This window comes from Nanorana parkeri, unplaced genomic scaffold (assembly GCF_000935625.1).
Source record: "Nanorana parkeri isolate BGI_ZX_2015 unplaced genomic scaffold, ASM93562v1 scaffold110, whole genome shotgun sequence".
In the NCBI taxonomy this organism is placed as follows: domain Eukaryota; kingdom Metazoa; phylum Chordata; class Amphibia; order Anura; family Dicroglossidae; genus Nanorana; species Nanorana parkeri.
Window position 1 is genome coordinate 584,808 of NW_017306378.1, and position 26,616 is coordinate 611,423.

At 41.0% G+C, this 26,616-nt stretch overlaps 1 protein-coding gene across 1 annotated transcript in view; it reads right to left on the reverse strand.

The window, feature by feature from the left end:
- The window catches only part of KMT2C (lysine methyltransferase 2C), a 184,553-nt gene that overhangs the window by 113,686 nt on the left and 44,251 nt on the right, over positions 1-26,616 (reverse strand). Inside the window, exons 4-6 of the mRNA XM_018553120.1 lie at positions 24,532-24,717; positions 2,659-2,804; positions 2,139-2,248 (exon numbers count right to left, since the gene is read on the reverse strand). Of these exons, the coding sequence (XP_018408622.1) occupies positions 2,139-2,248; positions 2,659-2,804; positions 24,532-24,717 (442 nt within the window). The remainder of the gene's footprint in view (positions 1-2,138; positions 2,249-2,658; positions 2,805-24,531; positions 24,718-26,616) is intronic.

The following is a 26,616-nucleotide window of genomic DNA, read 5'->3' on the forward strand; positions in this document are numbered from 1 at the left end:
ACCAGTTCTGTGTGCTTTGATTATCAAGAAATCGGGCGGTGGATCATGACCCTGATTGCCTGGGAAACCGGTATGCTATTGAAAGAACATTGCCTTCAATTCCCGAGGCTGCCTGATCAATCAGGAAGCCAGGTGGCAGGTCATGAGGTGCCGCCTGGCTTCCGGATTGGTCAGGAAGCCAGGCTGTCTAGCAACAAGTGAAGCAGGATTGCTAGCCAATCAGGAAGCAGGGCGGCACTGATTGGCTAGGAAATCGGATCCACACACTATTAGCTCGGAAGTTCCGGTATCGAAGGTAAGTATCGGAGCATTTGGGTGAGTACGAGTATAGGTGCATCCCTAATTATGATGATAATTTTTTTGTTACTTTTTTAATTTTCATTTATATTATTTCATTTTTTTATAATTTTCATTTTATCATGGTTTACTTTTTATCACTTAATTTTTTGATTACTTTTTAATAATTTTCTGTACTTGTAATTTTTTTTTTTTTTTACTTTTAGCAATAAAGAGAACCTGTCACCTCCAGCACAGGAGTTCTAGCACAGCACTGTGCTGTAACCCCTGTGACAGCTGAGATGGGAGGGTTGCGAGTACAGCCCTCCCATCTCAGTGTTAACACGGAGCAGAGGGGAGAACAGACGTTCTCTGCTCTGCATCCTTAGGCGATTTGCCGTGGTCCCAGGTCCCCGAGAAGAGTGCGGGAGCCCGAAAACCATGGCAGCGACAGAAAGGCGGCCAGCTGGGAGGGAGGCGGCTGGCAGAAGGGGACGGACCACGGCAGTTCCTCCACAGCCACTGCAGCAACATCTGGCAGCTGCCGGGAGAACTGTCATTGCTGCTCAAGGAGGAGGCTGTGGAGCCTCTCACCAAGCGCAGCAGAAAGCAGGCTTTTTTTGGTCACGGTCACAACTTATGGGTCATGATTTACAGGTTGAGAACTGCTGGTTTCGGGCTAGTTCACACCAGATGCAGTCTGTTCGGTTTGGCAGCTTATTACAAATCGTGTCACAATGCTTTCCAATGGGATTTCTGGTGCTCTGTTCACACCATTGCAGTCCGTTTCCATGCAGTCAGAAAAAACACTGCTTGTCTTATACTGCTGCGGCTGATCGCATTGGAATGCATCAAACCACATGCAAACGCATTGGAACGGAACTTATCCAAAATGAGAGGAAAAAAAGAAAGAAGCAGAAGTGCTCTGACAGGATGAAGGAAGTGACATAATGGTCTAATTTGCATTTTAAAAAAGAAAGGGGGAAAAAAAACCACGCCAAAATGAATCGTACTGCAGCTGCGCAAAGCATGCAGTTGTGATGCAGTTCCGGTGTGAACTAGCCCTTACAGATTGCTCTGGATCTAACCCGACTGCTGATCCTCCCATGTGATACTTGTAGCAGCCTGTCTTGTTTATGTATTTGTTTGCTTTTCCTGTAACTAAGTTTGTACACGCAGCATTTTCGCCAAGTAAAGTACTTTTAATGCTACTGGGTCAGTTTCCTTGAAGTTTACTGCAAGAACAGACAACAAATAGAAATTAAAGTTTTCCCAAGCTTACAGCTGGGCTCATCCTTGAGATAAGCTTTACGTCTCTGGGATTTGTAGTCCAGAGCATTACAATACTGCACTTTGTGCAGTACCTGTAGTTCTATTTCAAGTATACAGGGGGGAGTTTATCAAAACTGGAGCAGAAGAATCTGGAGAAGTTGCCTATGGCAACCAATCAGCTAAGGTTTGAAAATGAAAGGTGAATGCTGAGTGGTTGCCATGCACAGCTGCTTCAGATTCTGTCAGCTCCAGTTATACATTTCCCTCACAGAACTTGTACAAAACCCAGTTACAAACTGAAACCAGCTCTTCAAAACAAGCCCATTAAACAAGAAAACATATAGAAAAGCAACTGAAACGTGGGCATCCTAAAAATAAACAAGGCATCATGGAAAGTGCAAAAAAGACACGCTCTGCCTGAACAAATTGTACGTGTTATACTTATTGCCATAAAAGATAAAAAGTCTCCATAAGGTAATATAAAACAAATACTTTGAGGTCCAGAAGCACCAGACAATCACGTATTTTAAAGACAACAAAGCTTTATTACTATTTGCATTTGAAAAGTTATATAGGCAAAAGTTACTTACTTCTGTGCTCCCTGAGACAACCGCTTTGTCCACATTGACCAGCTCCCGATCTGCAGTTTGGTGCACGCCTGGTGACCACTCGGCACAACGGTGATGAGCCCAACAGTGACCTGGAAGACAGGGAGGAGGAAAATGTAATGCCTACCATTTCAACCATTCAAAATTAAAAGCTCCTCTCTCAAACATCCAAGTGAGTGCTTCTTTTGACCATTTCATAGTCACCTTAAATAAACTTGCCTTTTGTAGGGTCAGAAACATTGTAACTGCCCTGCTGGGAGGTTAACACCATCAAAATAACTTGAATAACAGGATAAAAATAGTGTCTTTCCTGGGAGGAGGGGGTGGAGAATTGGGGATTAGCGGATTGGGTAATATGGGCAACTGTTCTACTTTGTCTGCTCCAGTTTTGATAAATCCCACCATTTTGCTTTCCCTCAGTTCCATTAGTCACCTGCAGAGCATCTAATATACCAATGACAACTATAAGTTTAATTCTAAAGTAATTAAACAATAATCCTACCTGTGGGCTCAAACAAGGACTGGATATGAACATCATCGGTCAGGCCAACTTGACACAGTTCATCCCAAAATTTACTGCTCTGCTCTTCAGACGCTGTTTGGGTTCCCACGCTTGCATATGTGATATTGTGTAGTGGAGATTTTACTCTGTGGAAGAAAAACAGCAATAAAGTATACCCCAAAGAAATGATTTACAACAGCTCCACACAAAATGAAAAACATTTAGTTTCTGAGGAACAGGGAGATCACCTAAAAGGCCTGTAGCCTCTGCCCAATTTTAATTCCTTTATAAAGAGCTACTAAGTATTATATAATTCTACACGATTTATATAGTACCAACAGTTTGCACATCGCTTTACAACATATGGGTACATAGTAAAATTACAATATCATACAAAAGGATTAGAAGGACCCTGCTCGTAAGAGCTTACAATCTATTATTTCTCTGTGCTTGAGCTGCACCAGAAGCCTGCAAATGGAAATGCATCTAGTATGTAAGTTGAGTGCATATGAATCCTTTATAAATAGAAAAAAATTCACAGAAATGTTGGAATTTATTCATATAACAGCTACACTCAAATACAATGTAGATATCAAGATCCCAATATCTATTTTCAAAGAGGACAAAAATTGGAAAAAGTCTGAAAATTAGGGCGGACAAGTGGGTTACTCAACTTCATACAAATACCAGTAGCAATGCGCAGTAAAACCAGCAAAAGCTTTTTGTGGTTTGGTATGGCAGCATGATCTGACTGCTGAAAGAAGTTAAAGGTGGATGGGCGTCTCTCCTGCCAGCACCCTCAGCAGTCAGAATACCCGAAAAGTGACTACAGCTGATTGGCTAACTTTTGCCAAACCTAGTGGTGCCTGCAGGGCATGGAAATATGTATGGCCAGCTTTGCCGCCTCCTAGTGCTGCTTTACCCTCTCCTAATCTAAGTTTTGTGGCACAGGAAGTGTGCGAGGCCTATAACAATTCAAATTCAGGTACTTGCACTGCTTGGATTAAAATAAAACAATAATAATGGATATAGAACTGCAATCATTTGTGTATTTATAGCTTTGTGGAGTTCAGCTTTAAAGCATATCTAAACTAAAACTAAAAATGTAATATACTACAGCTTACCAGTCCTTAGATGCAGTGGCTGCATTAGTTGTCTTATCTCAAGCGTTGTTACCTTTATTTTCACTTGGTAATCCCCCGAACAACACACTTCCTGTCCCATAATGGCTACACTCGCTTCTACATTGTATCTATGGGGGTAGCCATGATGGTCACAAAAGCTGGACTCGCCTGCCTTCATCTTTCTCTATTACATGGTGGATAAGTAGTTTGTCCAGTAACGATAAGGTTCTTTGTGCTTTCTTTTAAGCTCACAGGAAGTGACATGGATACTACATTTCTGACGGGATCAAAAGTTGTAAAGTGTTTTTAGCATGAAAAAAGAGAAACTAAATGCAGCCACCACATCTAAGGACTGGTGAGCTGCAATATATCTAGTCAGTTTTTCAGTTTCACACACTAACTTTGAAATACCTTTCCATAAATATGCACATTCGGATTGGCTAACAGGTGGTGGAACAGAATGTTACAACTAGACAGCTTCAGTGGCAGCAGGGAAAACAACAGCAATCAGATGAAATCATTCAACATGACCTACTGCTACGGGTACCTTAAAGTAGAACTATGGCTTACCAAACAAAAGTGCTGTAGCACTTAATATGTGCACTTCTCTCTTAGTCCCCCTGTGAAGTTCCACAAACACCTTTTTGGCCTGACAGTAAAATCCACCTTACATAGCTTCCTGTGATGGTGTGATAACGATGCTGCACTGTTCCTGAAATTTAGGGAAGAGTGGCCAATCTCATGTAGGTTGTGTCTGCTTACACTACAGTGGGATGAACAACATGTTGCAGGAATGCTGCTATGAGCAATATCACTGCTGATTCACAAGCTTGTATCCTGTCAATCGCCACACCCAGTCATGCCCACTACTTTCTGGATTGACAGCACTGCCTCTGTTTCAGAATCCTTCCCACTGGGAGCCTGATGTAGGGACCCTGAGTGGCCCTCAAACGTTCTGCAAGCATCAATAAAATGATTACATCTTGAAGATTTAACCCTGGTGTGCTGGTGATAAACTTGACTACTTTATACTGCAGCAGCGCCATCCGCCGGTCACTACAGCACCAACCACAAGGGACATACCAGTAAGGAGTGCGGTAGGATTCTCTGCATTCCTTCCACTATCCAGCCACGCTGTAGACAGGAAGTGAATTGACTGTCACAAAACTGCTCTGTCATTCTTTGTTACATTGATAATTACCCTACTGATCCACCAGAGCCCCTGTTTAACGGTGCAGAAGTATTTCACATGCAAAAGGGACAGCACAGGTTTGAAAGTGACACACAACATGGAGCAGAAGAGAAGAAAGCAAGCACCAAGGCTTAACATATGAGAGGCAACTGAATGACAACACCTTGCCAAAGGGTACTGCCGCATGATAAAAAAACACCACTGCCCACATATATCCTTTCTAGAGGATGAGGCAGGATGCAGCGATACAATTCTTAGTCAACCTCTTATCTTCTGACAAGTGACCTAAATGTGCAGGATTTACATTTTAATTATGATACACATATTTGGTCTCAACAGACTTTTTATTTCCACTGTTCAGGCATTGGTATATATTTGGTTGCTTTTTCTAAAACGACGAGTAGGAGATATTTGTGTAAATGTATTTATCGATGGAACCATTAGCATGGCGATGTTCACCAATGGTCCAAACAGCAAGCAGAGGTTGGGCACTGCAACTCTTCAGATCCTACACAGCCATAAAACACTGCCATAGTGGGTAGGGATGTCCAGATACCAGTGCCGATACTTGGCATTTTCATGAGAACTATCAGGGTTGCAGCGGGGCACTCCACCACTGTCCTGAAATCATTAGTCAATATTGTTTTATAAAAACTGTCACATGGCAACAAAAATGTATCAGTACTTGTATCTGAGTACTTGGACAAGTATCAGTACTCGTAATGGAAAAAATGGTATCGGTGCATCACACATATTTATAAAAAACAACAACAATAATGCATTAAAATGGGGATGCACAAATCCCCGGAGCTCCGTGTGCTCCTTACACATGACAGCTGCCTCCTAACTTTTGAATTTTTCTCTAGTCTAGTCTTGGAGCGGGAAAAGTATCTGTACTTGTACCGAGTACGGTACTTGGTATCTGAACATCCCTAATAGTGGGTACATCACAAGACTATGAACAAAAACAAGGGGCACCTTCCCTAGTGTAGATACCTTTTTATTAAACAAATGGCAAAAAGAATAGATTATAATACTAACAAAAGAGATAGCATTGAGCCTTCAAAATCAAAGGTTGATCCTCAGTCTTAGCAAAAAGCAAGATACAGCATGTAAGACCTGCACAAATGGTGGTTCCTATGTGACAGCACAGTATGCTTGGGTTAACGCATTTCTGAGGCCACGCCCCCTTCCGCAGAATCTAACCTTCTCCTTCCCACTGAATTAAGTAGAGCCGGAAACGCTAGGGAAGGCGCCCCTTGTTTTTTCATCAGATATTACAGTCTCCCTGACTGATGTGGGGCAGCGACCTGTAGAACTTCTGCATGTATATTTCTTCAGTGGAGTGGTCATCTCTGGCGCTATTGGTTCTTATTTTCAGATCACAAGGCTATGTGCAACACGCTATGTACAACACGCTATGTACAACACGCTATGTACAACACACACCTTCTGGTAAGTAAACAAAAAGTTCCAATCAGTTTGAACTGAGCTGTTTAAAAGCTCTCCTTTAAGCATGCCTATTAATTTATATTTCAGAGGAAATGGCCCATTTAAAAAGCCTGGTCAGCAAATGAGAGGGAAAGAACTATAATAAGGTATGCTTAATAAATGCATTTTAGTGAGATATAGTGCCATTAAATCAGCATTTCCATGCAGTGTTCAATTAAGAAGAAAAGATTTGCTTGGTATTTCTGCCTTCCTGACTGCAAGTTTATCAAGCTGTCAGATACGGTTTGCCACCACACCAGCCTGGGACACGATTTGCTTCACTGGAGCCAGGACAAGATTACCCATCAAGCATGGCACATCACGAGGAAAAAATAACAATCATTTTACAGAACAAGATAAATCGACAGGCTTCAAAGATAATAGGCTACGTTATGTGCTAGATGAAAATTAATTGGAACTTTTATTGCTTGGACAGTCTTCAGAGCAAAATGGGAAAGCAGTCCATTCCACAAACACGACTATGACCAGGTGCGCTAGGCAGGAATAAGCAGGTCCTGCTGAGTACATGGCACAGTGGATATCTGCAGACAACGTTAACTTTAGACCTCTGGCTCTGTAATGGAAAATAACCGCTGCAGCAAAAGGAGAAACAAAAAAGTCTAAACACACAACAGGCTGTGGTGAGATATACTCAGGGGGTACAAACTAATGAATTCAGCCCGATGGACTTTTAAAGGGCCCAGAGTAAAGACTTCAAAATCCTAAAATGGCTATTACCGGTACTCTTACGTTTTATATAATGCTCACAATAGGTAAGAGATATACAAACCTTTTATACTGGGGTTCGTTTATCATTTTGTAGGACCCCCAAACTCTTAGAATAAAGTTTTGAGGCTGTAAAATTTGGGGGTTTTGTTACTAAGTTAATCTCACTTCTCTCGAACTGGCAATTCCAAAAATCAACACGGTGCCCCTTTTTTTCCAGCATTGATCTAGGTTTTCCCCAAGCATGTTTAAATTCATCTACTGTTGACTGACCTTTGTTGGAATTCTCTTTGATTTCAGCCTGCCAGGCCACACTGTTGACTCATTTTCCAATCATCTGAAATAGGCACCCCCAAATTTTTTTTTTCTGTTGCTCTGAATAACACTGCACTCCAATACTGTACTCTATCAGAGGATTCCTATTCTCTAAGTGCATTATTTTAAATTTAGAAATGTTGAACTGCAGTTTCCACTGCCTTGACCAAAAAGAACACGCTCACACCTATGTACGTGTGTAAAAAAAAATTAAGAGTGGCAGGCCATTTTTTTCCCAAGGATATGTAATATTCACCAACTTTTTATTTCCATATAGTCTGTTGAATTTACCATTAAAAGTGTTTTATTATTCTTTCGATAAGTGCAAATAAAATACATATTCATCCTGCAAGAAATCAAGTGAGCTGATGACACTGCAGATACATCTTTCTCAGGAAGTGTGTTAACAGAACACTCCTCCCTATGTGTTGGAGAAGGGAAGAGAGGTAGGTGTTATGCAGTCCTAACACACTTTCTGTCCTAGTGTAGCAATGCTGTTCCTCCATAAATACAGTACAGTGAAGTCACCCTAAAACATTAGGGTATTACTGGTAGGGTTGCCATGTGTAAATAAAAGGTTTTAGATACACTTTAATAAAGCTTAACGGACCAAATAAATTAAATGTCCTATTTTTGCCAGTGTACCACAATACGTGTATTCAAATCTATGTGTTGTGATATATTAAACCTTAACTCCAGGCAGGGAAAAAAAGACCCTTGAAGTTTTTCATAAGTCTAGGGGGAAATGAAGAGGCTGTACTACTTACCTTAACTCCTGTTCTGACAAGCTCTGGGTCTTTACTTTTCTCCCTGACACCCCAGGCTGTGGCCAGTCCCTCTGAGTCATAACATACAATGCAGGGATATTAGAGCTGGCAGGAGTGCAACTGTGGACAGTAGTGCCTTAGGGAGGAGGCTTTGTGGGACCAGTCACACAGATATAGGAAGGCTGTCAGAGCATGGAAAAAGGTAAGTATTACTCATTCCTCCTGACCTAGGCAAAAACACGCATTTAACCCTTGCAGTGCAGAGGGGCCCCAATGCAAGTGTTTTTATTTCCAACTCAGAGTTCAGCTTTAGGGCCTGTTCACACGCTCTCTAGTGGGTTCCAGCATGGTTAGTGGCCGGAAAGCACTGGATTGCATAATTGAGCCTCCCTGCGTTCTGGGGTGGGAGGGGGTGTAGTGGTGCCATTCAAGTCAATGGCACCGCAGCCATGCCTTCCGCCCCGCAGTGCGATCGCCAACACCAGAACGCCTGACAAAGCAATGGCAGCCATATTATGCAATGCCAAAAAATAGTGCATGCACAGATGAGAATAGGTCCTAAAAAGACAACACTAGTTCACTAGTTTAAGATACAAGCCATTAAAAAAAATATAGGCTTTTAAATGGGGTTGTTACGACATGCAAGCATAAAGCAATTCCAATGCTAAAAATGATAATTATTCAGCTGTCCCTAGTGTGTTAATATTAAGAGAAACAGTTTGGCAATCATACTATAAAATCACACAGGCCTGCTATGCATAAACATTCCGGTGATACTGTTGTGATTAACATTGTTCACAGTAAAGGGAAATCTCAATTATTAAAAAAAAGAAAAATTGCAAAATAGGAAACAAATATTTACAGTAGAAGAGTCCATTAGGCTTGATCTATAGAACATACCCCTAATGCTATTCAGTGGAGACCCCCCTCTATCAAAGTCTCTTAGGCACTAAAAGCTCTGGGGAAGAGATGGAGATTTTTCCCACATCTGCATTTTCTGTTTTCTGAAAAACATCATTATAAATGTCCCAATTGCTAGGTTAACAGCAGATGTGGTACATCCCAGATCTTGTACACAAATTAGTTTGGAATGTTGCCTCCCTTGCCACACTGAATTCCCTAGGATTTTGTGGAACACTTGGGGAAATCTCCAGTTAATTGTCCTGGCTATTTAAAATCCAGGAGGAATTCAGAGGAAATAGAGGGAGCCTCATGCCAAATTGAGCTTTCAATAACAAATATGCATTAATAGTTTTCGAATGGTATGGTATGTTCAAAGAATGAGAGCATTAAACTCTGCTTGGATATCGCAACTTGGAATACTATAGTTTGGGTTCACTATATAGTAATGTTTCTGTTGATTTCGTAACAAAAATTAAATATACCAATAACATGTATTATACACAGCCATGGTAATCATTCTCACTTCTGCAGAGAAATGCTTTGCAATGTTATAAGGAAACGCATGCATGCAGGATTTGCATATGGCTGTCCACTCATGGATGGTGGTGGTAGATGGTGAACCCAGCTACCCACTGTTTATAGTGTATGTACATCCTGACACACTTCTCTTATTTTCTCCAATCGCCCTGTTAAACATACCATTAAAAGAGCTGTTATCTCAGAGAAGTGTAAAACTATACCTGTTGACTGTGTCAGAAATTCAGAGTTGCCCTGTGCACACTCCCTGAATCATCTCAAGAAGTCCAAGTTCTTACCACTGACCAGGGTGGGTAAAAATCAATGATTTTTTTAAAAGCTAAATCTAAAAAAATCGGATTTTTTTCAAATGTATTTTAATAAAATGCTTTTTGAGTAAAAAAAAACTATCTAAATATAGTTTTCTATTTAAGATACAGTAATAATTTCGTTTATTCAGCATGAAATGGAGCTTAGTTATGTAGCATGAGGCTGTTTATTCTGCAATATTTACATTTTTGGTAAACTAATTCAATGAATCCAAGCTCTGCAAGCTGAGATAACATGCACTGCATTGATGCATTCACACAATTGCACAGTAAGTAACCATGAGATAAATTATAAACAAAGTTTTATCCCATTGTTTTGCACATCTATATACACTACAAACTGTATGATTGTTTGAAGAGAAATGCATCTGCATCAGGGTTAAAGTAAATGTCGGTGAGTAAACAGCGGATCAGAGGAGGTGCTGCGGGATACAGATGACAGTTGCTCTTTAAAAATTATGATTTAAATCAAGCCTTTTTACTAGTGATTATAATCAAATCCACCCTGCCACTGACTGCAGAAAATGTTCTCTCTATGCTGTGCAGATAGGGCGAGGGATTCTGTAGTTAACAGACAACTGGACTGGGCTGACACTATTCAATTTCAGTCAAGAAAAGGCATTTGGTATCACTGCACAGAAAGACATTAGAAGCGGAGTGCATTTCTGGTAGATCAACAGATATTTTTTCCTTAGTTGCGCGGCCCTTAAAAGGATAAAACAGGTAGAAATGCGCATGCTTGCAGAGATGTACTGCATGTGTATTTTGTCCTTATATATACGTTAAGTCTAAATGGCAAACAAAGGTAAAATACACCCAGAAGTGGTCTGTGGGATGTCTATTGAAGCATTCTATGGCTGTCAAATTCTTAAAACCAATTATGCTCACTCCAACTGACCCCATTCAAATGTGATAGGAGCTGTTAGCAGGACATTGATAACCCGTATGCAAATATTTAGAAAGGGGCTCATCCCTGTTTTCTTAGCATTAAACCAATATTTGAGAAACCGATCACACTCAATCCCCACTTAAACACCAAAAATCAAAAAATAAATAAAATCTACAGATGTCTGGCAAGTGATTGTAACTTGGACAATAGAATTCCCAATAAACATTTCAAAGCAGACATCTTGAAAAATTTCAGATAATAAATCATGAACTATAAACCCTACTAAAAAAGATCTACCAAATCACTGCTGAACGTTGCCCTATTTTGCCACTAGTTTATAAATATTATATTTTCCCTCCAACTTATAAAGTCAGAATTCAAAGTCAAAGGGAGGAAGGAATAAAAAAAAAGAAGAAGACCAAAAGTGGTAAAAAGAAAAAAATAACGAGAAAAATTATTCACACTAATCATGTTTTAATTTAACCTTTCCTAGAGAAACAGCTGTTCCAGGTACCCTTCAGTGCCAGTGACCAAATACCAAGGCACAGGTTATATGATCTTCTCCCAAGAAATGGAACAGAGTTGAGGTAGAGGCACGTAGGAAGCATTGGTAAATGTAAATCCCCCAAGTCCTTTAGTGGAGATCACTTGGTTCTGTGCAATGATGAAAGTAGTACAGAGCTACAGCTTCTTCAAGTAAGGTAAGTGCATCTCCAGCCAGTTTTGGACAGAATAGGGAACAAATAGATCCCGTCTTGGTTTTTTCTTTCTTCCTCCTGGGATAGTTTTTTCACTTCCTGTCCTGGCGACAGGAAGAGTGTAGTAATCCAGTCTGACACCCTTCTGCATTTCTGCACTTTAAATGTGAATGCCACCGTCTGCAGATCACTCTGGGTGACTTATTAAAACTAGCAAAATCTTTCATAACAGAGAAGGTTTAACCTAAGTTGGTAGATCAATCCTTACCCCACCACTAACAAATAATACAAAAGAATTGGTCTAGATATATTTCAGACATAGTATCCTATTTGAGAAGACGAGAAGGCAGACGACAACTCTATAAACAAGTCTGTGTTGTGTTGGCCCCTTACCGGCAGTCAAAGGGTAAAAACTGAACAAAAGTAGGCGTTCCACGTGGGACTTAGTTGAAGTTATCCTTTTTGTTATTGTTGTCTTCCACTTCCCTTCTGATCATGACCCTGGCTCCTTGCCACCTCTGCTAGCCAATCAGATGCATGCAGCACAACAGAGGCTTAGTGCCGAGTCTTGGCCAGTGGCCACAGCAGAGCTGAGCGAGATTACATCAGCAGCACACAGGGACACTAGAGCGTTTCCAAGATAAATCAATTTGGCTCTTTACAGAGGGGCTCCAAGCAGCTCTCATCATGAGAGACAGCGTCAGAAACCACTTTTCCCAAAACGTGCCAGGGATGCAGTGCTTATATTTTAGCCTACACCAGGCATCTAGCAGACTGAAACAGAAGCTTCTCTCTAGGATGTGTTTAGAAGAGATCTGTAAAGTTTTGGGAGTAAATTGAGAGAAATCAAGCTCCAACATCATCCTACTTCTTGACACTGCTTGTGGTTCCATTGGACATTGGGCCCTCCTTTTAGCCAATGATCCAGCTAGAGACCTCAACATCTGCTAGTAACTCACTATTGTGTATATGAATGGCCAGTTATTTTAGTGCCTGGATTTACCGCTTAAGGGCTTATGATCAACCTATTATTTTGTACTAAGCTCTACTATGCAACCCAGAGATGTGGAATATGAATCATGTTAATACCCAATTTAAAAAGTATATACATCTTGCTGCACTCCTTACTGGATATCTGTAATAAATGCAGGTGGGTGCTCGCAGAGACCACGGTTGGCGCCGTGAATAATATGTAGATATAAGAAATGTCACACGCACACCAAGCTGTTTGTGTTCAGCAAATGTCCCTTTTAAAGACAAAGTTTGTCACTCAATTGAAAGTACTTTCAGGGCCTCGCAGGGTCCACTTCTGAGCCTGATGAAGGGGACCCTGTGAGGCCCCCAAAAGTACTTGCAATTGAATGACAACCTTTGCCATTAAAATGGACATTTGCTGAACACAAACAGCTTGGTGTGCTGGTGACATCCCTTATAATGCCCAATTAAAGTCTCACAATGTTTTATCCTTTACAGTCCCTGAGCATGTTATGAACTATGCCCAATTTTTACTTGGAAATACTTTTCTCTCAAAAGAAATGATGCTTCCTTCTGTCCCCCTACAATACTCTGTGCTGGCATAGCCGAGTAGCGGCCACACCCCTCAGCACAATTATCTTCACACAGATGTGTATTACAGGGAGAGGGTATGGGGAGTGTCTGCCCAGGTCGGTGTGAATTGCCCCAGGTACGCCAACCAAACCATCCTCTCCACTCTTCCCAAGACCTTCTGCTCTCTAGCTCCCTCATCAACTCCTCCCAGGTTTACCTCCAGAACTTCTCCAGTGTCTGTCCCATCCTCCGGAAACCCCAACTTGTCCAGCTATCTACTACTTCCTCTGCCTTTATGCGATCCCTGAAAACTCATTTCTTAATGGAACCCTAACCCGCCTCTACCCTAACAATTGAACTTTTACTTTCTCAAACAACTTAAGCTGGTCGTACACTAGTAGATTTCTGAACGAACGCTCATAGGCAAGATCTTTCTTTACCACCCAATAATGCCATGAGACACTTGGGGAATGTCGAACAAAATTTAGTTTGATTTTGGAATGAATGGAGTTTCCCAAATGCAAACCACATTCACTGTAAGAATTTAGTTTGTTCGACAAAAAAAAAATGTTGATAGTTGATTTGACCCATTTTAATAGAAAGTCAAAACGAACATTCGTAGCACAGTTCTTTGGAAAATCTAAGCAGTGTATGGCCATCTTTATCCACCCACAGCTACCACCCTTTGTATCACTTACCACTCTCTTTTAGGTTGTAAGCTCTCACAGGCAAGGCCTTACTATCCATCTAGTCTTGAACTGTATTGTAACTGTACTCTCTCCCTTTATACTGTAAAATACTGCACAAAGTGTTGGCCTTAAAAGGAGAACTATGGGGTTAGGGCTTTTTCCCATAGTTCTCCTTAGGGTAACAGGAGGACACAAAGAAGCGTCCTCCAGTCACCCTAAGCTCAGTATACTCCGAGCTACAGATCGCGGTATACCTAGACACCGCAGTATACCGCGAGCTACAGCTCGCGGTGTACCGCAGCTGAAGCAGATCCCGACAATTATGTTTGGATCTGCCCCGCTGCGTGACAGCTGGCTCTGCCTATCTAGAGGCAGAGTCAGCTATACCCGCCCCCTTCCGTTCCGCCAGTCAGCGCTGGAGGATCAGAGCGGGGAGGGGGGAATCCAGTCCCTCCCCTGTCACGGCAGAGAGCCGTAACAGGATCGAGAAGTGAGTGAACGCCGGTATGTGTCCGCTCACTTCGCGATCTACTGAGCCGACCTGTGACAGTCTCATTGTCACAGGTCGGCTAGAACTATGAGGGTGAGTGAAATGCATTCACCTCATAGTTCTCCTTTAAATAAATCCTGCATAGTAATCTCAGTTTTTCTAGTGCCTATTAGACTGAACATTCATATTTTGAAACACTTCACAATGGCTGTAACAGGAAAGTGGAAGACCGACCATAGAAATGAAGGTTCGTAGTAGAAGGTTCTCACCACATTTCTGTGACTTCAGCTGAGCTTTAAGAACATTTTCACCTTCAGTGTTCTTTGATTAGCAATTCCTGAGGATGAGGTTTCGTGGTGTTACAGTCAAGCAACAGCTCGAGCACCATCAACAAACATCTCACTGGAGTAGTTCGGCTTAGGAAGCCACAGCATGAACTGAAGGGCTTTCCTACAATTGCAGTAATTATGTGACAATACTTAAAGTAATGCTTAGGAGTAAATGATTTGTAGATGCCAGCACACACAGGCAGAAGCTTACACAAGGGGAGCAGATTTTGAGCAATTAGTTGATTGTATGATGTATTATTCATCATATCCAAGATGATCAGAATCAAACCATCAAAAATAACTGAAAATGATCAAGTAGTCCCAGAGCTCCACATTACTCACAAATGTCACCTTGTAAGATTATATTCAAAAAAAAAACCAAATCAATTAGAAAAGCAAGATACTGTGTGGAACTGCTGAAAAGAAAATACAACCTGTAAATACTTTTACCTACTTTTAATGCAATGGAAAGGCAGCTTGCACGCAACCAGTGCCTGATACCCTCAAACTACTGAATGTGTCTGTGCACACGCATATCATTGCATCGTGCTAAACAAAAGTATACCTCAAAGAAAAAACATGGAAAGCCATCATATAATTTCATAAGGATTGACAGAGTTATACTTTATCGGCATAAAGTTCCAAGCATATCTAACCCAAACACGAAAATGTAATATATTGCAGCTCAGGATGTAGCGGATTCATTCGTTTTATTCCATGCCCTTTATTTTCACCAAGTGAACCTGCCAATAAAACACTTCCTGTCCTACGGTGACAACGCTCACCCTAGGACAGAACTACAGAATACTTGCTCTCCAGTATTTTTCATCACTTAGTAAGGTGGGGTTTTGTACTTCATAGAAGAGAGCATGAAAATCTCAAATATATTTAATCTTTGTTCTTGAGCTCTGATATACTTTAAGGTTCCATTCACACCGATCCACGAACATTAACGGTATTTTTATTTTTGTGCAGACGCACATTGTGTTAAGACAGCCCATTTACAGCATGTTTTGATTAGGTCAACCTGATCCCAGGTGTCTTTTTCTAAGGAGGATCTGAAACTGAACTCAAAGATCTTAAAGCGACACTAAACTCGGGCGGTAAATCTTAAAAATGCCTTCAAGTACCTTGGCTGTTAACAAAAATGTATCTTATTTGTGTATCTCTCGGCTGTAGATCCTCAAATCATCTCTGAATTGTTGCTGATATTGTCCTTCCTTCTGAAGGGTGGCCACCGCTCCAAGCTCGCTCCTGTGATGGACTACAATCTCAATACAAATTAGTAAACTAAATGTGAGATTTTAGTCCATCACAGGAGCGAGCTTGGAGCGGTGGCCACCCTTCAGAAGGAAGGACAATATCAGCAACAATTCAGAGATGATTTGAGGATCTACATCTGAGTGATACACCAAAAAGATACATTTTTGTTAATAGTTCAGGTACTTGAATGTATTTTTAGGCCTTGTTCACACCAAGCGTGTTCCAGGAGCAGAGCAGATCTGTTACAGACCGGATCAAAACTGCGTCCAATGTAGTCCAATGGTATTTTGGGTTCTAGTTCACACCGCAGCGTTCAGTTTCGGAGCATGTAAAAAAAACTGCAGCAAGCCCCATTTTACCTGCTCTAGAACGCTTGCAAACGCATAAAAACGCATAAACGCCCTGGAACGCACTGAAAGCCCATTTTAAACTTAAAAAAATATGATTTTTTACCAAAAACGGCCCGCAACGCATCAAAAAACGTGGCAAAAACGGCACAACCCACTGCACTGCGTGTGCAGAAACTCATGCAGATCTGGTCTGCATTTGGTGTGAGCAAGCCCTGAAGATTGAACTCCTGAGTTTAGTGTCACTTTAACAGTGGGCCACAAAGAGTATGTGCATTAAATATGACCCCCATAGTACAAGTGGAATGCAATAAACCATAACAAGCAGAGATCAGCTTTTATTATTTATTTATAACGGTTAGCTTCACCAGTTAAAGCTAGATGATAATTGCTGCCCAGTAAATGAAGGAAATTAATTCAAAATCTTCAGTATAGGAAATATTTCTTGCTGGATCAACTGCATAATGTGTAGATTCACAGTCAGCTGAAGTAGTTTTGCGTTAGGGTCCATTCACATTTGTTTGTTTTTGGAAGATGCATTTTTTATTTAAAGATATGGGAAATTGCTTCATACCAGGAGTCAGTGTGCGTGTGCAATAAATAATACTGTTGGCAGTCCCCCCCACACTCGAAAAAAAGACACGCTGGTCGGTTAATTGGCTCCTTCATGTATGCATGTGAGATATGGACATTAGATTGTAAGCTCCTTGAGCGCAGGGAATGATGTGAATGTGCAATATTTAAAGCTCCGCGTAAATTGTTGTCGCTATATAAATACCTGTAACAAATAAATACACCTTGTCTAGTACATCACTGCATGATATAACATCCAAAAAATTGTGTCCACACACGTTAAACTGCATTTAGATGCGCGTCGGTGCTTGTTTTAATTCATCTTCATTTCAATGGGAAGCCATACAAAATCAAAATGCAAGCACTGATATTGAGCTTTTAAAAATAGCCTATTTATGAGTATTATGTGCTTCATGGAGGCACGTAAAGGGTTAAGTGAATGAAGGCACTGGAAGTGATGTTTGTGCTGGTGTGGGTGGAGAGAGGCCACATTACTGGTGCACTGCTACAGCTGCTACAGGGAGATGAAATACACCACAGGGTCCTACAGCCACCTCCTCTATAGTATCTAGATCACACAGCTAAAGTAGAAGCAACTCCTTTATCTGCTTTTCCCCTTCTCGCTAACAGAAACAAAACCTAGTGGCATTTACCTAATCATCTGCTGAGAAAATGAGTGTTTACCCAAGCCAGTCCTATGTGATAAGTTTGTGTATGTTGTCACCTAGACATATAGAAGGCAGTACACCAATACCAACAGAGTCTGACTCCAGATTGTGCAACGACACCATCAGAAAAATATGTCATGATAACTGGAACCAAATTCGATCTGACCCGGTTCTCTCACTATACTGAACACTTAAGGTGCCCATACACTGCTCGATTCTCGTACGAGAATCGCGGGAAATGCCGCGATCGTACGAGAATCAAGCAGTGTGAACAAAGACTTGCGACCGTTTTTACTGTACGGTCGCACGTCTTTTGTCGAACCAGCATGCTCGAAAACCCGCCGAGAATCGTACGATTGTCGGCGGGTTTCTAGCCTGCTAGTTCGACAGCTACGGAACGGGCCGGTGTGCGCACGCGCACACTGCCCGTTCTGCATTGCGGTCATCGGAAACCCGCCCCTCAGCCTTTCTTAACCCCTTAAAGGACCAAGGTCTTTTTTGTTTACATGTTATAATCCAAATTTTAAGCCTGAAAATTACTTAAACCCCCCAAACATTATATATTTTCGGAAAGCCAAGACCCTATGGAATAAAAAGGTGGTAGTGGCAAATTTTTATGTTGCATGACATTAGCGCAACTTATAACCACAAAATTTTGTGAAAAATGCACCCAAGTTAAATTTAGTGCCCCAAAACACTATATAATAGATAAAAGATGAGGTTACAATGAGTAGACACCCAACGTACCCAGGTTAAAAATTGTGTGTGTCTGTAAAGCTGTGACAAAATTCAATACCCCAAAAAGTCCAGACTACGCTTTAAAAGCACCTAAAGGTCATCAGTTTAGAGATACGCGTAAATATTGGCCAGAGAATTATTGCGATCACTCTGGTGTGCGCGGTGATACCCAACATATCTGTAATATATACCACGTTCTTCGTTTCCGTACCTAGATTGCACTTCAATAGCTTATTGCTGGGCTTCAGGAACGCAGCAGTGACAGCTCAGGGACCAGAAGTGATGCAATACACGGCGCTCCCGGTCCCACAGAACGGGGAGGAGATCGGTGAACAGACGTTTACCGCTCTCCTCCCCAGCTTCCTGCTGACACCCAAAATGCCTGTCCCGGGCCCATAGGAGGGGCAGCGGAGCCCAGGAAACACGGCTGGGGGGGGGCAGCTTTAGCAGATTTACAGTTTCTTAGAAGCTATGTGGCCGCAGCTGAGCCGCCAGAATAGCTTCTACTATAAAGCCGGCCCTACAAATATGTAAAACCGCCGGGAGTCTTAACCCCATAAGGACCCATAGCGGAATTATCCCATCATGGGTCGTGAAGGGGTTAATTTGCACCCAAATTGGGATAACACCTATTTTATATTAGCTATATGTTCTCATTCACATAGCAAAAGCTACCAAAAAATTACAAATAAAATGCCTTTTGCAGTTTAAATGATTTTTATTTAGGTTGGAGTTTCTTGGCTTCCTAAACATTAAAATGTCTACTTGCTTCTCCTACTTTGTTGAAAAAGTGATACAGACACGTGGGAGTATCTATTCAACACTTTTATTAAATGAGATAAATTAGTAAATAGTCACTTTATAAAGTTGTGAAGCAGTGTCTAGACCAAGAATTGCATCAAATTATTCAGACAAATATCAAAGCGTTTCATTAGAAGGCCGACATATAGAAGGCCGACATATAGAAGACCCACCCCACCTGTCCTCTAGCAATGATCTGTCACAGACACGGTAGCACAATGCAGAGATATCAGGTGAGGAAGAAAACCTGTGACACTTTCTTGGCGATTCCCAACACCTCATATCGTGAGGAGGCTGAAACAGCTGCCAAACACACGAACCTCTTACATCTGATCCCAGTGGCCTCATGTTACCCCTCTGGGGTTTTATTAGCAGGTGGATAGCCAGAGGCAAATTTGAGCTTTTGTATTGACTGGATTAATCTCATGGTGTGTATTGACTGGTTAAACTGCATGATGTCTACTAGACAGTGTAGAAAAAAAGAACATTGCCTCTTACCAACACAGTCTACAATGGTGCACAACCTGTGAGTTTGGATCTTAGGCCTTGAAATTGCCTGATTTTCTACACATTTAAAAAGAAACCTCAAATGTATTAATGATGCGCAACAAACTGATAAAATGACATTCATATAGTAAGTGCCATCATTTTTCAATAAACTTCACAGCAAATGTAGTGTACACACACATTACAGAAAACAAAAAGGTACAAGCACTTGCTTGTTTAAAAGGTAACAGGAAATGACAAAAACACACACACACACACACACACACACACACACACACACACACACACACACAATTGAAGGGTAATGACTGACCTCTTAAAGCTAACTACAGAGTCAACTCAAAGTTGTATCACATGTCCTATTTGCCATTACAATTCTTAGTTGTAAGTGACATGTATTTTAGCTTTGTGAATTGATCCTTATATATGCCAGAGGAAAGTGATGTATGAGGCCTGGAGGAGGGCACTCCCAGAATTTGGGGACTTTAAAAAGTATACTCATTGTGGGCTGCCATTGCTGACTTGCATCTGAAATGTTATAGTACTGAATAGTACTTTGATACTAGGCCAGTAACCTGGTACAAGTAAAGAAATAAAGAATCCCAACTTTTCCCTGACTTCTGACTATTAGTGATCATAAGCCGGCAAGATCAATGGAAGACCATATTAGGGCACTTGAATGTTGTTGGAGATTTTGGAACATTTCTGCATTTCACAATAGTTCCTTTCTACAAAATACACCTACATCCTCCATGTGTCTAATGTTGGCCAGGACTGAAATTGGAGAGTTTATTTATCATCTATTGTGTGTGTGTTTGTAAATTAGGGCTGCAACCAACTAATCGATAATAATGGATAATGAGAATAGACTGGGGAAGGGGAAGTACCGGAAGAGAGTACATATCTAGCAGAGAGAAGAACACGAATGGTATATCCAATGAGTGGTGGTAATCCCCTTGGTAGAACCTGGTCACTCCAGAGCAAGCAGGCCAGGGGTATAGGGGAATAAGTAATGATTTTTTTAAAGCATAATGTTTTTTGTTGTAACTTCACATGGGGTTGTTGAGTATTTAAAGTACGGTGATTAGTGGCGAGCTGGATTGTATCAGTTTTCATGCAGTCCCGATGCTGTATCGTCCCATCCATGAGGTGGGAACAATCAGCAGCTTTTGCATGGGAGTTGGCCATGACATGGTTAAGTAGGGGACAGGATGCAATCCACCTCCCAACTGCGGTAGCTACTTTTGTTCCCCATGGTCCCTTAGATCCTCTCTGGCTACGTTTGCTCCCCATGGTCCTCAGATCATCTCTGAATTCATGCTGACACTGTCCTTCCTTCTGGAGGGGTGGCTACTTTTGTTCCCCATGGTCTCTGTGTGTGTTGTAAAGTAGCCACTGCTCCAAGCTCACTCCCATTAGACAATGTCAAGTTTACATAATTTTATTGTAGTCCATCTTGGGAATGAGCATGGAGCGGTGGCTACTTTACAACACATGGGAGCCATGGGGAATAAAGGCCGCCACCCTCCAGAAGGAAGGACAGTGTCATTATGAATTCAGAAATGACCTGAGATCAACAGCAAAGTGATGCACAAATAAGATAGATTTTAATAGTTAAGGTACTTGAATACATTTTTCAGATTTAACTCCTGAACTGTCACTTTAACATTTGTGCTCCCTACAGTACAACCCTCTAAAATATCTCTTTAAAAAATTGCCCCATTTGATATTTTTCTTAGCAAGCTCTATTAAAAAAAGGGGAAAAAAAGCATTTTAAAGAAAAAAAAAGAGAAAAGGGATGGACAACACAAAAAATGGGTAAGAGCGTGAAAGAAACCAAACCAGCAAGTTTACAAATCATTTTATTCTCTGGCTTGTGAAAGCACCAAAACAAAAGAACTTCTCCTCTAGTGTCCCAGCTAAGTAATCAATGACACTGATCACATTTTCAGATGATTGTAAGGGAGGTATTCTTCCCAATGAACAGCAAACTGATCAGTTTTGGGTGTCAAATACATTAGCCATTAAAAATTGTTTTTTTTTAAAATAACTTTCTGATCGTTAAGACACTATGAACAGTAGAAGACAATTCTTAGCAGGTGCTCCTGTGTAATATTAATTGAAGGTTTCTCCATTTAAAAAGGTTTGAGAAAGGTGGATTTATTGGAACCTTGCACAACATAAAATATACATATAACTCACAGAAGGTTTTTCCACACACAGAAATGATAGTGAGTGATCATTTATGTGTAGACAAACCCTATAGAACAGATGCTGTCTACTCTCTTCATTTGTTACTGCTCAAGTACTAGCTTTTTTCTTTAATATTTTTTTTTAACTATTTCACATAGTTTCACATAGTCACACGGTGCACCTTTTACATAAAGAAAACTTGGGACCAAACATGCTATAAATAGAAGGAATTACACATCTCCAGTGTGATTTCACAAAAACACCCTTAGTAATTTGTGTATGAAAAGTCTGACTGGAGAAATTATTTTTACCTCCTTGTAACCAACTTGTCCTGGTCTGCCCTTGCAACAGGAAAACATGGAGAACCTCACTGGTTCCTGGAAGTTAAATGCCAAATGTTCTACATATTGAAATATTTACCGAAAATGTAATCATCCTCTGCTGATTAAAATGACATCACATCTGTGCGACTTATGTAGCGTAGCAAAATGGTCAAGCTATGTGTTTCGCTTTAGAAGAGCCTTATTCTCCGTTCAACACTATATTGCAATGCACACCATGAGAAGGTTGCTGCCAAGAACACAGAGGTTCCAGGTCACACACGCCAACTCACATACTTTATTACATCTATATGAACAGGTCCCACTAGCCAACAGCCATTAGACAAATACATTTTGCAAACCTGGGCCAATGATCTGCTGCTAAGAACATATGACGTACTGGTTGACAAGCCCTTTATGGAAACCTGTACTGAGATGAATATGGAGGCTACCTTTGCGGGCGTTCTTCTGAAAATACTAGTTGTCTGGTCGTTTTGGCTTAAATACTTTGAGACTTATCTGCACGTTTGATAGGACCCAAGATTTTCAGATGTATGAGACAGCAATGGTAGCCTCAAATACATCTTCAGTATAGGTTTTGGTAAAGCCAAAGCAAAGTACTTATCTGCATGACGACGCCAACAAAATTGACCCATCAGGATTTTCAATTACAATCAGAAAATATTAATCAACTGGAGAGAGAAAAAAAATGAAGACTCCTAGTTTTGCACATGCTGATAATTAGGTTCTGGCATATTCCCATAAGAAGCAAAACAAACAGCATTACATTGTACATTTTCCAACAATGCTGATGGCAGATTAATAGATCCCAAACCCATTGTGTTAAACCTGAAACAAAAGCTCAGGTGCACTGAAACGTCTCTCTAGTGAATGCTGGTGCTTGAAGGGCAGTATGGTGTGAACTCCAAAGCTAAAGTCTGACCTTTTGCTTCAGTGTATCCTCCACAGCAGGTATTATTATACAGGATTTATATAGCGGCAACAGTTTGCGCAGCGCTTTACAATATAAGACATTACAATCACGATACAATTGAAGACAAGATGGTACGGAGGGACCTGCCCCTGAGGGCTTACAATCCATCAAGTCTTAAGGAGCCCACCACAGCAAAGCTTGCATAACCTATGAAGGCTGTCACAATCTGAATATCTCAGTCATTTTGTGCCATGCACACCAAGCTTTAAACATTTTAAAATAATACCCATTATAAATTGTACTGGAAAAATGGAGTCAAGCTGTTTGAACAAGCAGGGTAAAGGGATAGGCTGAAGGTCGTAAATGTATTAATACCTTGAGTAGTGCGGTTACTGAGTAGTGTGGGAGTATACATTAAAGAAAAAAAAGAAGATCCAGCTATAATGTGGACGGCTTCTCATATTAGACCTATCATAACTACAATATACATCTTATGACTGAGAAAGGCTCATACATTACATGGATCTGTAATATGTATGACGAGTCCACATGGGGATCATTAGGCAATCACTTTGTCCAGTATAGAATATAAAGTTCAATATGAGGACTTTTCATTTAGAAAAGATCCCAACATCCAGACCAGGCAGAGTTACGTCTGCACAAATCAGTACGTAGCAAGAGGAAACCCATTTATTTGTATAAATGCACTTAAAGCACGCAATTGGGAACGGAGAGAAGATGGCCAGTACAATTGACTTCAGCTTCCCAGACCAAGTAAGTGTCTAAATGATTATGGAAATAGCCATTAAAAAAAACTAAATTCAAGAAAATACCAAATTTTTGGTCGTCACCAGAACAGGAATAGATTGGAAATATAGGGACACTAGTTCTGGTGACCCTGCTCACCACCAGGGATTTCTTCTCACTTCCTTGTGTGGCTGACAGGAAGTGAAGGGAAATCTCTTCAATGGGACACAGATGATTAAAAAAAAAAAAAAGCTGAAGGCTAAAAACCTCCCCTTACTCTAAAACTCTAATCCAAAAAGTAAAACGGAAGGCAAAACGCAAGTGCCAACTGCAACAGTTATCCATATAAAAACTAAATCCATAAAACATGTCCAAAATAAGTTTTACAAAGAAATATAAAGACTCAGTCGAAAATTGTATTTATACAGTGGTAAACCTTTTCATATAATTCAATATTTGGGGGACATGCATGTCACAGAAGACCCTAAAGATAGCCATACATGGCTCCAATATCTGCTGAATCATGCCAAATTTGCCCTATTGGCTGACAAAACGAATTACGAAGCCGGGTGAAAAATAGTCAGCCTAACAGTGACTACATTCAATCAGATGTTGTCACTGCTCAGGTATTTGGCTGCTTCAATATAATAGCTGTCAGAGAAGATTCCCCCTTCCACACTGTTTAGTGTGAAATCGAGTGATTTCTTGGGTCCCCCCATCAGGAACTAGAAGCATGTATGGCTAGCTTAATTCATACAGTTGTCATGCATACTCACTTTCGATACCCTCGTTTTGTTGTCTTTCCGGTGGCTTTGCAAGTCCCATCGCTGCCATCAGGGTCTTTATTCTCGGTCAGTGTTTTCCAAGGCAGGATAAAGTCGGGAGTTGGACTGAAATGCTTTAATTCCCCTTGCCCCAAGAGACTTCTTTCACCACAGTAACAGAACGCACAAAGTTGTTCACTGCAAAAGAAAAATACATTTTAGGAAAACTTCTCTAAGTATATGTCAGGGCAAAATGCAAATAACAAACATATGCAGGACATCTCTGCTACACACATGCACTTTGCCTCTTGTTTTATTCCTTTGAAGCGATATTAAAGTCAATAGGTGTTTAAGCCATTTCAAATGCTGATGAAATCACTTTTATTGGATGTTGCTCCTTGATGTTTAAGCTTCCTGCAGAATCAGTTGGTCCCCTGAGCACTGGCCCTAATATATCCTGTGTTAGGGTGGCCCCTTTCCTTTGCAGGGTCCTATGGAACTACCCTTGTGTGTACTAGAAAGCTGTTTGTCTCCACAAACACACAAGCCCAGCAAGACAACTCCTCTCGCCTCCTCATTCCTCCCCCAAGCTAGTAGATGGACAGCTGCTGAAGAATGCTCTCTGTTCCTCAAGATCTCTACAGGAAGTTCAGGGAAGCTGAGCTGAGAGAGTTGGAGCCAGCTGTGCTTGGGCAAAAATGTAAATAAATATTTTGCTAGTGGGAGGTGCACCGAAAAGAAAACTTCAAAACCAAAACGAAAAAAATGTCAGGCCGAAACCGAAAATGCTTTTTATTCTGTTTCAAAATTTTTGAAATATGTTCTTATTTATTTTTTATAAACTTTTAAACATTTTTATATTTCATATTGTTTTTACTTTTAGGGGCTTGGGGGAAATATTGGGGGCCTAAACAGACCCCTAATATTTCCCTTTTAAAATAGAAAAAGAGATTGAGGAGACAGAGTCCTCAATCTCTTATACTGCATAAATGAACATGAATTCTCTATACTGAGTGTTCCTAATCATTCATAACATGAGGACAGAGTGTGTTCACTATAACTACAATCATGAATGAACAGGAGGTGATGTAGATCACTTCCCATTCATTCATAATTGAGGATATAGTAAACATACTTTGTCCTCAATTATTTACAAATACTCAGCGATCACTGATCTCTGCTCTGCTACTCTACTCTGGAGGATCGGAGGGGGAAGGGGATCCCTGCTCTCTGCAGGGAGATGATTGGAAAGTGAGCAAGCGACAAATATGCGTTCGCTCACTTCCCGATCTATAGAGCCGACCTCATAAGAGTGGAAATCACTCACCTCGTAGTTCTCCTTTAAGGTACTTTAATGTATTTTTAAGGTTTAACCCCTGAGTTTAGTGTCACTTTAAATCTTGTACTTTCACCCAGTTTAGAACCTTTCTAATTATGCCGGCATTACAATAATACCAGTCTAAGATCTGCCACTATCACACATTAAAGCCGTCATGCAAACTCAGACAAAAATGAATGCCCATTCAAGGCCTACAAACCTGGCCGTACCTAAAAATGGTACAAAATGCACCAGAGACAATGACAGAGAAAGACTTGCAGACTGCTCCAGAAAAATAAAATCATTATAAAAGGCTGTAATTAATTATGACATCCAGTATGTTCATAATTTTAATCCTGCTGAATATCATTTATTTATGAGGAACCCTGGCTGTTCCTTTCTGTTTTAGTTGATTTTTATTCATTGTGAAAAGGGCAGATGTGATAAACTTACTTTTACCCTGTAATTATTTCAATTTCAGATGTCCCTGGTACTGGTTGTGACGACATGGTGAGGAGTTTATAAGTTACCGTATATACTCGAGTATAAGCCGAGATTTTCAGCCCATTTTTTTGGGTGAAAAGTGCCCCCCTCGGCTTATACTCGAGTCAGCGACAGCGCGTCATCTTACTTACCTTGCCGAGCGTCGCGTCACTGCTGCTCCGGTGGGCGGCGCTCCGAGCGGGGTCATCTGGCAGTCTCCGGGTCCTAATTTAGGTGGCCGGAGACTGCCAGATGACCCCGCTCGGAGCGCCGCCCACCGGAGCAGCAGTGACGCG